Source organism: Pteropus alecto, unplaced genomic scaffold, assembly GCF_000325575.1.
Source record: "Pteropus alecto unplaced genomic scaffold, ASM32557v1 scaffold13, whole genome shotgun sequence".
Classification (NCBI taxonomy): Eukaryota; Metazoa; Chordata; class Mammalia; order Chiroptera; family Pteropodidae; genus Pteropus; species Pteropus alecto.
In genome coordinates, this window is record NW_006434373.1 from 10,585,622 (window position 1) to 10,601,104 (window position 15,483).

General features: G+C 37.8%; 1 protein-coding gene across 2 annotated transcripts in view; it reads right to left on the reverse strand.

Annotated features, from left to right (window-relative positions):
* Positions 1–15,483, reverse strand: part of CLYBL (citrate lyase beta like) — a 208,081-nt gene that overhangs the window by 81,100 nt on the left and 111,498 nt on the right. For both annotated transcript variants that reach the window (XM_025045011.1, XM_025045012.1), the window contains exon 2: positions 10,202–10,388. In XM_025045011.1, the coding sequence (XP_024900779.1) occupies positions 10,202–10,388 (187 nt within the window). The remainder of the gene's footprint in view (positions 1–10,201; positions 10,389–15,483) is intronic.

Genomic DNA, 15,483 nt, shown 5'->3' on the forward strand with positions numbered 1-15,483 from the left:
TTGAGCTGGAGCTCAACGATCTGTTTTATTGCCTCGGCCTGGGCTTTCTGTAGTCAGGTATATCATATTAGAGATCATACTCAGCCTTACTTAATTGGATGCCTAGGAATTGCAGGAAAAGAAATAACTGGCAATTTGAAGCCTGCATCTCTTTGTAAAGACATTTGTTCAGCTCATTAAATGAAAATTGTGGACTATTATGACGCTAATAGAGATTTTTGAATTCTTGCATTAAGAAGATGCCTGTTTTGAAGATTAAAATGATGACAGGAAAAAGAGTGGGGTTTTTTTTGTTTGTTTTCTGGATTTTTAAAACAATTACTCCACAAAAGGGGAAAGGTAATTTAAGGGCATAAAGAGTTTGATAAAAGACTGGAAACACTTTACTACTTTTATGAAAACCTGGATAGGTTTTTATATCAGAATGTTTAAGGATCAAAAAGACCTTGCAGAGTTGCTAAGCACAGTTCATCTTTCCATACTGTTCCAAAAAGACTCACAGATATCCCAATTCCTATTGAAGAAATCTCTCAACCCCTCAAGTCTTTTAATAAAGGCAAAGCCCCTGGGAGAGGAGCCCTCCCATCCTAATTTCACACCACTATCGAAGCGGAGTTAGCCCTTGTATACGTATAATCATTCATTGCCCCATCAGTTAGCTTTCTTCTGTGGGAAGAGTACCCCTCGCTAATCTACTAATTTATTTCAACCAAAATGACAGCACTGAGGTATTTAAAATTTAGCCAAATAGATTTGTGTGCGTATATGGTAAGTACAAATGGGGGTTTAGTGTCTACATACATGCGTGCGCACGTGTGCGTGCCTGTTTGTGTTGGATGCAAACATGCACAAAAGGAAGCCAAATGAGAATGCACAAATTAGAGAGAATACATATGCTCAGGTAGAAAGGGATCTTCTATCCGTATGACAAGTAAAGGCATTACAGAGGAACTCAAGAGTTAACTGGTTTAAAATGATGAGTATCAAAAAATTATATTCCTATTACTTGAAGATTAATAATTAGCCAATAACCTTGATTGATATTTGGTGTTTCCTGAGGAGCAACTCACACACACAAATGCAATGACTGCAGGCTCTGCAGAGTCTGACAGATAACTATAGGAACCCTTGCATGAATTATTGTTTGTGAAGATGCACTTCAAAACTGGCTTACTGTGGGGGACTCAGTCACACTCCCCTCTCCTCTACAGCGCTGTCTCCTCCCAAACCACTAACCTTCCTTGAGGCCTCACATGTCCTGATATCCTAGCTGGATGGAGGGAGCCGAAACATTTAAAGAACACTGCCCAGTGGGGGTGACCTTATGGAACTTCTGAAGAACTGACTTACTTAGAGGGCAAATGGCTTCCTCTTGCTTTTTATAGAAGAGGGCAGCTTCGACAAGACAGCCCTTTTGGTAGCCCTAGGTCCTCTGCCAGGCAGAGCAAGTTGTGAAGAAGCGAGCCACCGCTCTAATCTCTACCAGCCAGGGGCTTCCCTGGACACTCTACTGAAGGCAGCTCTCCTCAGACACTCCCTCCCCAAGCCCAGCAGCGGTCCTCCTCCTTCTGTTTCCCAGAATAGAAAAAGTCGTCATAAATGGGTCTTGCTCAGGGCCCAGACCCCAGCCCAGTTCTCTCTTGCTCTGAACCTTTTTCACAGGCCCAGGCCCTCACAGGCAGATTTGGCCACCTTCTTCTACCCTTTTTTAAACTCTTTTTCTACCAGGAACTGCTCAAGTACCGGGCACAGAAAGGCAAAGTAAAAATGTATTGCTTAACTGCTTAAGAAAGATAACTTTTTCTCTGATTTCCTGAGGAAAAAAATAAGTAAGATCTTTCTAAGATAACTGTTTCTAGCCCTGTAGTGTTAAGAAAACTGAGGAAGCTTGAGAGAAAAAGTGGTATTTTGCTGTCTCTGGAGTCTTTTCTTTGTCTACAATAGTTGAGGGAGAAAGTTAAAAAATAGCAAACTTGGCAAACTCCATGACATTTAAAGCAAAAACATACTTGTGCCAATATATTATCCTATGACAGTCAATAATCTAAGGTATGAATCAATACCAGTAAACTTTGGCATTCTAAGCAATCATCAGAGACTTGAATTGATACATCAGACCCTTGGCCAGGAGTACAGTTAAGACAATTGCTATTTAAGTATTTATCAAGCCCTCGTCTAACACTTATTATGTGCCAGGCACTGTTCTAAGTACTTAAAGAATATCAGCCCATTTAATATAATTTTGTATAATAAATACTATTACCGTTATTACCCTTATGTTACAGAAGAGGAAACTAAGTCACAGAGAGGGAGTAATTTGCCCACTGTCACACTTTTAGAATGAGATGGTAACAGAATCCAGATGGTTGGCTCCAAAGTCTGTTTTTGACCATTAAATATGTTCCTCTATGTGAAAGAGACATCTTAAGGAATATGCTAATATCCGTTCTCCTCAATTTTCTAAGCTTTATTCCTTTAAAAATGACACAACTCCTTTTTTAGAAAAGCAATATTTATACAGCCGTTGAGAGTTTACAAAGTGCTTTTTCATTTGAGTCTCACAGCTGGCCCTGTAGTGGGCAGTGTAGGTTTCATTATCACCAGTCTCATAGGACAGATAAGGAAAGGGAGGCTTGTGAGATTACAGGACTCAGGTTCCCTGGTTAGATAGTGTTAAAATGGGAAATGTAAAGGAGTCTTCTATTGCCAAGTGCTCTACCCTTTTCACTGAACCAGGCTGCTGTTACCAAATTAAGTTGCCCATGAGTGACATCCCAAATTTTATTAGCTTAGGTTTCCATAGAAAAGCCTTTCTTGAACCACAATTCGGATTCCTCCTTTGACATCCTGAAGAGCCACTGTAAGACCCCTCATGACCATAAATTCCTAACTTATCCCCACTCTTTATAAATCAAATTAGGAAAAAAAAAAAAAAAGACAGATTATGTTTATATATAAGTTGCTTCTGTACTTCGGAGGGGAATCTTCTCTTAGGAACTATTACAGGGTGTGCTCACCTGAACAACAGAATATATCCAAATATATGAAGCCATAAGATACAGAAAATCGGATCTACAACACAAGAGAGAGGTGACGTCCAGACTTGAGGAGATCAGAAAATTCAAGGAGAAATTTCTCCAAGAAGATGAAACTGATAAAATACTGGATGCTTCTGAACACATTGAGATTTAGAGAATTAGAGAAGAGGTAGGTGTTAAATTAATGACAACTGAGTATAAGACTAAGCCAGCAAAAAGAAAAAAAAAGAAAGAAAAAGAAAAGAATTATTAACTCCAGGGAAAACAGTAGATTGACAGAAAGAAAAGGTAATCAGTTTATCACTACACAGTTCAACTCTAAATAGTTTTTACACTGAATACTAATCTCATCAAAGTTATATATAATTATAGTGAGAAAACAGAGGGATGGCTCACACATAGTGGGGATAGGGTGATAGTGGGTATAGAAATAAATCCCATAGTAGAGAATGAATATCACGCCTAAAATTAGGGGGGAAATTTTAAGAAGTATATTAGTTAGAAATATGGAGTAAATTCCACAAGAATAAGCCAGAAGAGGTAAAAGAGATTATCTCTGGAGAAGGGAAATAGAATAATGGTTAAGGGGCTGCTTTATTTCATATTTGACTCTTTATATGTAAGAATAAATCTTGAGCTAATTTTGTTCATATTTCTATAAAAAAAATTTTTTTTAAAGAATGGGTATTTTACTTTTGACAAGATGGCAGACCACATTCTTTAAGGGGCCATCTTCCTATAAAATGGATACATTTCAATAAAAGTACTTTTCAATGCATTGTTGGGCTCATATGAATGTAAGGGAATTTTCCAGAGGCCAAAGTAAAACAACAACAACAAAATGAATTGAATTCTGATTTATGAGAGGTCAGAAAAACAAGAAAGCTAGGAACCAAATGCCTATATAGACCTGATCTCAGGGTCCTAAGCCTGAGATGACTGCAAGGTTGGAGGGAATAAACTGAGACTCTAGATTAGTAATACGCCTGGCTCCAAGCAGAAGCAAACACAAATTCTCTTTAGAGGAAAACTTTCCCACTCTAGGCCCTTGGAATTCCCAAGAATTAATTCCAAACAATATGGGTTATACCAGGAGTAGGAGTCAGTGAACAAAAGCAATTTAGATGCAAAAATATTGAAATTATCAGATTCAGAATATACCAAGCAGATATGAAAAATAATAAAATAAAATGTATACAAATAAAAAATATGATCACTAAAATTAAAAACTCAGAGGATAGATTAAACAGATTAGACACAGCCAAAAAGAGAATTAGAAATGTGTTGATTAGATGTGAAGAACTAACCCAGAATGTACCACAAGAGACACAAGGAGACAGAAAATACAAAAAGATATTAACAGACAAGGAATAAAAAGCTCTTACTTGGCATCTCTAAAGGAAAAAAAAAAATGGAATATAAGTGATATTTAAAGTGCTAAGGGTAGAAATTTTATAAAACTAATAAAAGATATGAACCTACACATACAGGGAAAGCAAATTATACCATGTGAAAGAAAGAAGAGGAGAAAGGAGGAAAGGAGGCATGAATCAATTCCAGTTAATACTTTAGTAAACCTTCAGTACACGAAAGACAAAGATCTTAAAAGCAGCCAAAGAAGAAAAAACAAGTAACTTAGTTTTTAGACTGACAGTGTAGTTCTTAACGGCAATGATAGTAACCAGAAGACAATGAAGTAATATCTTCAAAGTTCTGAGAGAAGACAACTGTCAATCTAGATTTGTCTACTCAGCCAAATAATGAAGACATTTTCAAATAAACAAAAACTGAGAGTTCACTGTCAATAAATCTATACTATAGGGAAATTCTGAAGGATACACATCAAGAGAAAGAAAAACAACCTCAGAAAGTAGATCTGAGATGCAAGAAGGAATAATGAGCAAAGAAAGTGGTAAAATAGCTAAGTTAATATAAATAAATGCTACATATATATAATGATAGTAAAATGATTCGTGAGTTTATGAGGGATTACTAAATAAAATATTGGTCAAAAATAACATAAATTGCAAGGGAGAGGACTAGATTTAAATTTTTCTAAAATTCTTGTGTTGTCCAGAAAGAAGACACAAGTTAATTTTAGGCTTTGTTAAGTATACTTGGCAATACTTTAAGAGTAATCAATAAAAGTTAGGAATACAATCATAACTTCTAAACTAAGAATGGAGAAAATAGACTAAAAAAAACATAAACTTTAAAAGGTAGGAAGAAGAAAAGAACAAAGAACGGGTGAGAAAAATAGGATACTTAAATCTCAATTGATCAGTAATTACATTAAAAGTAAGTGGATTAATGTTCTAGTTGGAAGACAGAGATTGTCCATATAGATATAAAAATGTTTTAAACAATAGGAAACATATTTAAAAGATAAAAAATATGGAAAAGTTGAAAGCGAAAGGCTGAAAATAATACCGTGGCCAAATGCTAATCAAAAGAAAGCTGGTAAATTCTTATCAGACCACGTACATAAACTTTAAAGCAAAAAGCATTATAGGGAATAAAGAAGGTCAGTGCATAATAATAAATGATTTAATACTCTAGGAGGATATAATTCTAAATCTGATAGCAGAGGCTCAAATTATAAGCAGCAAAAATTGACAGAATTACAGTGACAAATTGGCAAATTTTCCATTGGAGGGTAAATTTCAACTAGCCTCAATAATTAACATATAAAGCAGATGAAAAACAGTAAAAATTTGGATATTTGAACAACATAATTAACAAGGTTGGTCTAATGGGAAATATGTAGAATTCTGCATCTGGTAAACAGAAAATTGGGTTAGGCAATAACCCTTCTTCAGCACACATAATAGGTTGTAAAGCGGGACTCGACAAATTTCCAAAATTTGGCAAAATTCAGATCATATTCTCTGATCATCGTGCAAGTAAGCTAGAGATCAGTAACAAAAGAATAAATAAAAAATCTCCCATACACTTGGAAATTTAAAAATTCTAAGTCTCTGCTGCTCAAACGGTGGTCTTTGGACCACTCTTGGTCCACAAGCTCTGACCATGACCATCATGCCCCTAGGAGGTTAAGAAATGGGGAATATGAATTTAGAAACTTCTACAGCGTTTGCCATTGCTGTGACCCTCAAGCAGCATTTAATTTTCTAGCAATATTTTTTTTTATTTTACAAAAGTATCAGTCCACAAAAGATCGGAAATGTTTTCAAAATGAAGCAAAGTAACAACAAAAAATAAAAATAACCAAACTAGTTCTTCACCACAGTATTTGGGAAGCACTCTTATGTATCTCATTGCTCAAGCAAGAGATCAAAATGGAAATTAAAAAAATACTTAGAACCAAATGATAATAAAAAGTGTGCATTTTTTTAGACCTATCTTGTTAGATTATAATTATTTACTTTTTTTCCTGTCTTATCACAGGCCTTTGTTTCCGACCATCTTTGCTTCCTTCCTGCTTGCCAGTAGTGCCTGGTTGAGTAGGTACTCAATACTTATTTAAATATTGAGTGTTTAAATTTACATATTCAAACTTAAATATTAAATAAATCTAAATATTGATTTAAATATTTACTTAACTAAAATAACAGCCCTGAAATCTCAAACTCTATTTACTCCACTTGTAACTTCTTGGCCTCACCTAAGTGTCATGGAGATTCACCAGGAATCTGTGTTTACTTGGCTTATTTTCACTGTGTCCCAGCAAGCAGGGGCTTAGACAGTCCTGCATCTCTTCGTGCATTTAACAGTGAAAAGGAGAAGATAAGAGGGGAGTAGAGACAGCCCTTTCATCGTCCATGCTTGGGAAGGTGAGCTGATAGTGCCTTCCTTGACATGAAGGAGCTACTTAAACACAAATTGGATTAGCAGGACAGGATTAGAGCCTGCTGGAAAGTATTATATACTTATAAACTGCTTTGTGGAAACTCCTATTGTTTTCGTTACAAGCCCATACTCCACAGAGTCAATCAAATGAAAAACTGGGTTGTCTATTAATAAAAATGAAATGCAATGAGATATAAAATGAAGTGACTAAGTTTTAGTAATGCCAAGAAAGTTGAATTAGGCAACAGTAGTTCAGTTTAGTAAACTATATATAACCTAGATCATCTGAGATGAGAGTTTTAATAAAGATTTCTTCTTCATAAGAAACTCACTAAAATGGTCTTTATTCTATATTCTCCATCAATAATAATATTCGAACAAGAAACACAATTAAAAGATGACTTTGAGGAAAAAAAAAAAGGATATCAAATATGTGAGGAGTTTCAGAGTTATCTGGACATTTCAAATGAATTGAAGTCCCTAGGTCTAAATGGATTATAATACCAAGACACTGAAAGAATTTGCAGATGTGAACACAGAACTCCTGTCAGTAATCTTTGAGAAACCATGAAGTATACAAAGGTGACAAAAAATAAAGAGAAGCCCAGGCACTAACTTTCCAAGAAAGGGGAAAAAGGTTAATTATAGAATATGCTGACAGATAAATTTGAGGCTGACTCCTGGCAAAAGTGCTAGGAGATACAAATCTTGGTTTTGCCATTTAATGGCACTATGATCTTGGGCATATTTCAAAACTTTGCTGTAAAAATTAAATGAAATAAGATATATAGAGCATTTAATATAACACATATTATACAGAAAACTCTCAGTAAATGGTAGCTATTACCATTTTTGTGTCTCCAGCACTTTCAAATAGAAGATGGTGACAAATGGGTACTGACATGGGTTCTTCAAGGTCAAGTCCCATCTTCCTAACCTCATTTTTCTGGTAAGGTGGAAGTGTGGTATTTCTAGACAGGTAGATAGGGAAGGTAATTTCATTATGAAATGGCATTAGATTAAAAAAAAAAAATTTCTTATATATCCTTGTGAAAAGATTGGATTTTAGCAGAGTTAGGTGACTGAATAACTATATTCACAGCATTGCTTCATGAACTTGACCTCTCCAGGCCTCAGTTTCTTTAGAAGGAGTACAATAATACATCACTGGGCTGTTATGCAAATTAAAGCCCTTAGAACAGTGCCTAGCATTTAGCTATCATTATATAAATGTTTGTTAAATAAAGTGGAACAGAAGTTTCTAATGGCATGCTTCTGCAGCACTTGGCTCCTACCTCTTCAATATTTTCATCAGAGGCTTGTTAAATTTTCATATGGTATGCTGGTCAAATGCTCAAAAAATATAAATGTGAGATAATAAAATAAAAAATCCAAAAAGACCTTGACAGGCTAGGCCTCTGAAATGAAATACATGAGATAAAATGAAATCTCGAATAGAGATTTTAAGAAAAAATTTTTTTTACAAGTACTAGCCTGGCTTGGCAGAACATTCTGTGGATGAGAAAGAGACATTGAGTTGACTGAAAGCTCAGCATGCATAAAACAGTGTGTCTGGCAATAAATGCAAAGTTTAGCTGCATTAAGAGAACGGGAGCATCCTGACGAAGACGTAGACACCAAGGTGGCAGGCGCAGCTTGCACATCGTAAACTCTTCTGCCCCCTTCCCCTCCTTAGGTCGCACCTAAGTAGTGGCTCTGAGTACAAGGATGAGCTTCGGAACACAGATGAACAGCAAGAGATGTGAGGCAAGAACAGACCTTATTTTCAACTCATGTGGGTGAGAGAAAACATCCTCAGGTAGGTATGGGAAGATAGCCTCAAGATTTGTGAAGAAATGTACTTAGAAGTTTATCAGGGCACCTAATGGCTCACTGTGCTACATGCTAAAATAAATTCCCCTCTAATCATGATTATTACAGGATTTATCTAATCTATTTCCTATAGGAAATGAAGCTACTCCCAGGCATTTTATCAATTTTTTTCCTCATAATAATCCCTGTCCCTGACAAAAGAAGATTCTGTCATCCCACAGTACAGATAAGAAATTGAGGCAAAGAAGTAAACTGAATTGCCTTGGGTTACACAGAACTGAAATTACAATTTAGTATCTAATCTTAGAATGCACTACATGAGTTTTGGAAGGGAGCATACTAGAATCACATTATATCCTTCAAGAAAATGCTGATTTACCTTAATCTCTTGGAGAAAGAAGATTAATTGTATTTTCCTTAGTGTATGCCAAAGATTTTGAATAGATGCTTTAGATTCCACATGCTTATTCTAATCCTTTCCCAAATACTTGGAAAGCCTTGGTTTGACCATTAGGAAGACGCTAGAAATAAACTTTTTAAAAAAATATTAAAGCAAATATATGTTTGTTAGAATCTTCAAGAAAAGCAATTAATTGAGAAAGGTGTATAGTACAACCATGCTATTTCAGATCACCTAGGACAAGAAACTGTCCAAATAGGCATAAATCCAGATGGTCGGCTCCCCCTGTCCCCCTACTCCACAATCCATTCCCAGCCCAACCTCATTGTCTAGGGGCTGGATAGATAAAGGTCGAATGAAAGTATGTTTTTAACTTAAAAAGTTCCATGTAAACATTAGTTATTTTTATAATGATTTATATATTTCGCCTAATCATTGAAAAAAATCCATGTTCTTTACGAAAATCTAGAAAATGAAGTTAAGCAAACCAAAATGAAACAAAAGCACCCCCTGTGCCACCACCCAGGAGGAACCTTTCATACCTGTTTACAATTTGATGTTTTCTAAGGCTCATTTTTCAGGCCATGAGGAAATCAGCCAAAAGCTGCAACTCTAAGGTTCTTTTCAGTTTCCGTTTAATTAAGCAGGGAAAATGGTGACTTATCCACAGAAGCCTATTTTTTATTTTCTTGGCATTTGTCTGAGAAAAGATAAGGCTACTACTCAATATTCCTGGCAGTAAAAAGAAGAAATAAATTCCTAATTGCATCTTACTGGTCTGAAAAATTTATACACCACAATTCTAGGATTGTCACTTACCCAAACTAGCAAAAATCACAGCCAGAATACATTGTCTTTATACCTCTTTATCTATATGCACACATAGTCACGTATATTGAAGGTCTTGATTTTAAATATATTTTGGTTGAATTCTTACTTCCTCTTGGAGAAGAGACATGCACATTAGGAACCTGTACAAGGACTGGGTCAAGGATGTATCAGCAATCAGAAAAAAGGGAGAACAGTAGGATCTTTCCAAACAGTGAGCAACGCTACTAGGAGAGCACCAAATTTTGATCCATTTCTTTTTCTCATCCTAAGAAAAAAATCATGCCATTACCTTTTTGTTCACAGCCACACCATCCTCACAGTCGAGCACCGCACAATCTACATTCAGGGACGGAATCTTCTTTATTTTCTTTTCATCATTTCCAGGTACATAGAGCACTGCCCTCCGTGGAATGTACTTGTGATTAGATAAGGAACTATATCCAGGCCTGGACACCTCAGCTGCCAGAGATGCTTTCCTGAAGGAAATACAATTGGGGTTGGTCCAGAATAGCATTTATTTACAAATTTTTGAAAAACCTAACTTTTAACTCAAAATTAAAATAGAAAACATGGATAATCTTTTTTAATGGTGGCAGAACACAATCACACCAAACAACTAGGAAAACAATAATAACAGAAATAACCAAGAATCAAAATGTCATTTTGGCTGAGGTTTAAAAAATATATGACACTGTTTATTGACACAATCTTCTGAGAAAAGAAGGAGAGTGTACCTATTTCTTCTTGGAAAAATACTGTCCAGATATCATCCGTGGAGAAAATGGGAAAGATCCTAAATAACAATACTATCTACAATTATATGGAAGTAAAATAAAAAATAGAAAATAATCTATCGAAGCATAAGTTCGTGGCCCTCTCCCTAACAATGAATCTTTTTCAGTAGACAAATAAGTAATTCAAGTTCAGTTTTAACAAGAGACAAGAATGGTCGGCTACTTCTTGAGTAGAAAGGACAGTGAGTGGGATCATTATTGGCTCTGTAATTGCGGGCAACTTAATTACTGGAAACTTCAAATTCTTCGTTTATAAAAATCATACTCATTTTACAGGTTGTCAAGAGGATTAAGTTAAAGGAAATAATGGATGTGAAGCACTTAGCGAGATCCTGGCAAATACTGGCTCCTTGATGCAGAGGTGGGCAGAGCAGGAGTAGCAGCAGCTGCTGTTGTTCTTAATGGAGACACTCGAGCTGTCAGTAGCCCCTGACTGCTCTTAACCCTGAGCTATTCTTCCCTGTCCTATTGTGTACTCAGTCTAGCCGCCTGAGGAAATAAAAGGAAGTTGGTCAGAAGCTTCTTTGGCTCACTCTAGACTTTACCTCTCACCTGGTCCATAACTCGATACTGGGAAAAACATGTTTTAGCCCATAATATATAGTAAAGAAAGGTGAAATCAGCTTTCATAATCAGGACCAGTTACATAAGTTGTGGCACCCAGTGTAAAATCAAAATGCAGAGCCCCTTGTTCAAATTTTATTAGGAATTACAAGATAGTGATAGAAGAACATCAGACTAAGCGCTAGACTCTTCTAAGCTGGCCGCACATCCATAAAGCCGGCCTTGCCCACAAGAGATGGAGAGTCCAGGTAAGAAAAGGTTAAAGTGCCAGCAAACTGGTACTGCCCTTTTCACTCCCCCTGGGTAAACAATGCCATCCTTTTCAAAAACGTGTCAGCCGTACTGTTCATGAAAGCTCTCTTTTGGTAGTTATCCTAAGTTAATGTTATCAAATATTTTGAACGGCTGTAACATTTTTCCATTATTCGTATGCCTTGTGACAATGTATCAAGAAAATCACTTTCTTTGGTGCTTATCAATTTCATGTGCCCACCCCCCCCATTCCTTCTTGCAGCCAATCTTCATAAACTCTAAAGTTTGAGTCTGAGTCTTATTTTTTCACAAATAAGCATTATGCTATGTGAGGTAAATTGAGGTATAGATGGATTTTAAAAGTATACATATCTTACAATACATTTTATTTAACATGAAGTATATTATGGCCAGCAAACTGAAGAATGCCTGAAATATGTCATCATTTTGTCTTGACTAAAAATATCCGATGCATCGTTTAAAAGGGAGAAAATACAATGATGTAATAGCAACAATCATATTTTACTTATCATTCATACTAGAAACCAGAATTTGCAACAAATACATTTCCTTTAAAATGGCAGAAATACAATTGAAGGAGATGAAATTTTTATTTACCAGAAAACGCTTAGGGCAAAGTTACTTCTCATCAAGATCTGTTGTAACCACACGTGTAACGACCAAACAGGATCAGAACAGTTGTAGCGGAAAGAGGGCCCTCCCTACAGCTCTCACCTCACCTCTCCTTTCCACATTTCCCTGACAGCTTGAAGGTCTGGACAGCTCTGTCCCAGTGGTAAGCGACCTTCATTTCATGAAAACTGAGATTTCCTCCAAGTGAAATAGCTTCTGACCACCATTTTGGAGTCTCCAAGCCACACTGAATTTCAAAGCCTGGGCCATCCACACGTGGCTGACATGTCATATGTGGCATGACAAGTCATACCACTGTTGCATACCAAGCACTAGAGCAAATCATTCCTAGGACATTTATATGATAATTTTTAAAACAGATGATCATTTAAAAAAAAAAATCTCTTGCCACTGTTAAAGATTGTTTCTGGTTTCCCAGAACCTTTAACCTTTACCTAGATGACTACAGAAGCCACTTATTTATCCTCACTGTCTCCTCTTTGTTATTACTTTTGTTTATTCATTCATTCACTCATTCATTCATTCAGTGAACACTTAGTAGGCATCCACTAAGTGACCTGCACCAGCCTCTACTAGCACACATGGCAGGTAACTTTGTGAGAATCAGGAAAAGGTGCCCTCTCATGTCTTCCAGGAGGTAGCAGAACATAAAGGTGCCTCCTGCTCCTGAGGTAGCATGCTTTGGTGAGTGAAGATGAGCTAAAGCTCAGCCCCCGTTCATGTCACTCAGTAGGCACCCAGTCAGGGTACATCCCACACAACTGTATGCAGTGGCCCTGACCCACACTGTGCTAAGCGCTGTGGAGAGGCAGCATGAAGAATCAGGACTTGCCCAGAAGGTTCAGGGAGGAATACCCGAAGAGTGGCCTCCAAACCAGGTCAGAAAGGTTAAAGACCAGTAAGTAAGGAATCTTGAGCGGGAAAGAGATCAAAGATGCTTGGAACAATAAAGAGAGAAAGGTGTAGAGGCTTCAGGTTCTATTGTTCTCTCTGAGGTCCAGGAGAGGGCTGTCACTGGACAGGTGGCAGAAGCCTGTCTGTCATGGCTTCCCCAAGTTCCCCTCCTCCCTGCACTGTTGGTGTGTCCTCTCCTTTCCCCACCTCTGGCTGTTTCAAAATCTGTTCCTTACCTTGAGTTGTGTTAAGCACTGTCTAATTGTGTATGAATACAATTGCAGTAGGTGACAAGATCTAACTTATTTTATCTTACATATTTAGATTTAGGACCCCTTGATAGTCAACATGTAAATGTATTCAAACAATATACAAAACAGGGGCTTAAGATGAGTTGAAAAAAATCTGGTAGCCTTATGGTAAGATCTCTCTACAGAGGGGACCTTTTTTCAGACAAGACATCTCTCAGCAGGTCCAAGGGTTCTTCTAGCTGAAAGAGGGACCCTCTTGGCCTTATTTTGGTCATCTCCCTCTCCTCTTCCCTCTGATGCCATTTATTAATCATTTATATAACTAGAGTCATAGCGAGTCCCCAGTGTTGCAGGGGTTCTCCACCTGAGAGTCGATATCACCATTAACAGGGCAGCTTTTAAAAAGTGTCAAATTCTAGACCCACCCAGTGCAATCAAATTAAATTCACTGGTAACAGGGCCTGGGCTCAGTTGCTTGTTTGTTTGTTTGTTTGCTTGTTTTTAAGCTCTCCGGGTCCTTGCCACTTAAGAAAGGTGTTGCTGCAGACTAGCACCACTGGTGTCTTACCTGACCTCAGGTGAGCATCTCCCATCTCTCAGGGTAGCAGCCCTATCACATGGGAGCTTGTTAGAAATGCTGAATCTGGGCCCCCATCCCAGGCCCACTGAATCAGAAACTTCACATTAACAAATCCCCCAGGGGATGCTTATCACAAGAAATTGTGAGAAACTGCTCTAGGTTGACTCAAACTTGGGGGCACACTGCAGTCACCTGGAGAGCTTCTACATATGCTGGCACTAAAGCCCCAGCCACAGAAAGTTTGATGTCGTTGGTCTGGGGAGAGGCCTAGGCTCTGGGACTTCTAAAAGCTCCCTAGCTGATTCTGCCGTGTAGCCAAGTTGGAGATCCATTGCTCTAGTCGATTCCAACGTATAGCCACTGCCCTCATGCATGGAATGTTGCTTCAACCAAAATTTCTCTTAAGTGAGTCATGTGCTACCAACATATACACACAGATGCTGTGACAGTAATAAGATCGTAACTGAAAATTCAGCAGACTTGGAAAAAAACCCATGTTTAAAGAAAAATCTTCCTGATTAAAAAAAATTAACACTCAAACAGTTAACAATATTAGAAATAGCAGTACTAATCAAATAATAAGCTAATGTTTATTTGAGTATCCCAAATTTGATATGTGACTTCAAAACCCAAGTTAATGGTTTCTTTACTTAGCTGAGAGCTAGTACAGAGGCCTCTACTTTAGCCGCACATTACAATCACCTGGGGAACTTAGGAAAAGAAAAAAACCCAGGCCACTCCCCAAACCAATTAAGCCTGAGCCTTGAGGTGATCCCAGGCAGCAGTGTTTCTTTAAAGCTCCAGAGAGACTCTGACGTGCAGCCAACAACAAGAACCTCTGCACCAGGGTTTGCAAGTACAACTAAAAGTGTTTTATTGGTCCTAGAAAGGGCTTGGGTTGTTGGTCATCAACAGTTGCCAGAATGTAATCTTACCAGATTTAAGCAGGGGAGTTGAGTACTAGTTATGCAACTTTCCACTAAGCAGGTCACTGGGGAGAGGTAATTTTGGCAAGAGTGGTACTTTTCCTTACTTGGACATCATGATGCTCCACATTGCCCACTCACTGCATCAGTAGCCATCTCTGCAAATGTTTGGGCGTGGTGGGAGGTGAACACCCAGAAGTCCTTACTGAGCTTAGAGCTTCAAACTAGATTCTTATATCAAGTTCACGGTGAGATAACAAACTCGCCATTTTTAACAAAGAAGGAAGTCTAATTTCCAACAGTTTGATGGCCTGAAGCTAGAGCTCCTGGGAGGCAAAGTGAAAAAGGATGGAGGACTTGCAGTAAAGGAAGTCCCTGTCATAAGCAGGGCCAAAGCCCGTTGGGTGCTGAGAGAAGCTCCAAGGAGAGTGTGAGTGGAGAGACTGAGGGAGGATTCTGTCTGGCTCACTCTGCCATCCCAGGAACCTGCAAAGCTGTTTAGAGAGGTGATGAAACACCCAAGATAAGCTGAAGGCGGAAGCTGGAAGCAGAAAAAGATTGTGCCAACTTCACATTTCAAACTCTGGAAGAATACTCGCGGGGGGCTCTACGCCAGTATGAGGCAGCTGGGGGGACAAAGCAATGTGGATTGTTTA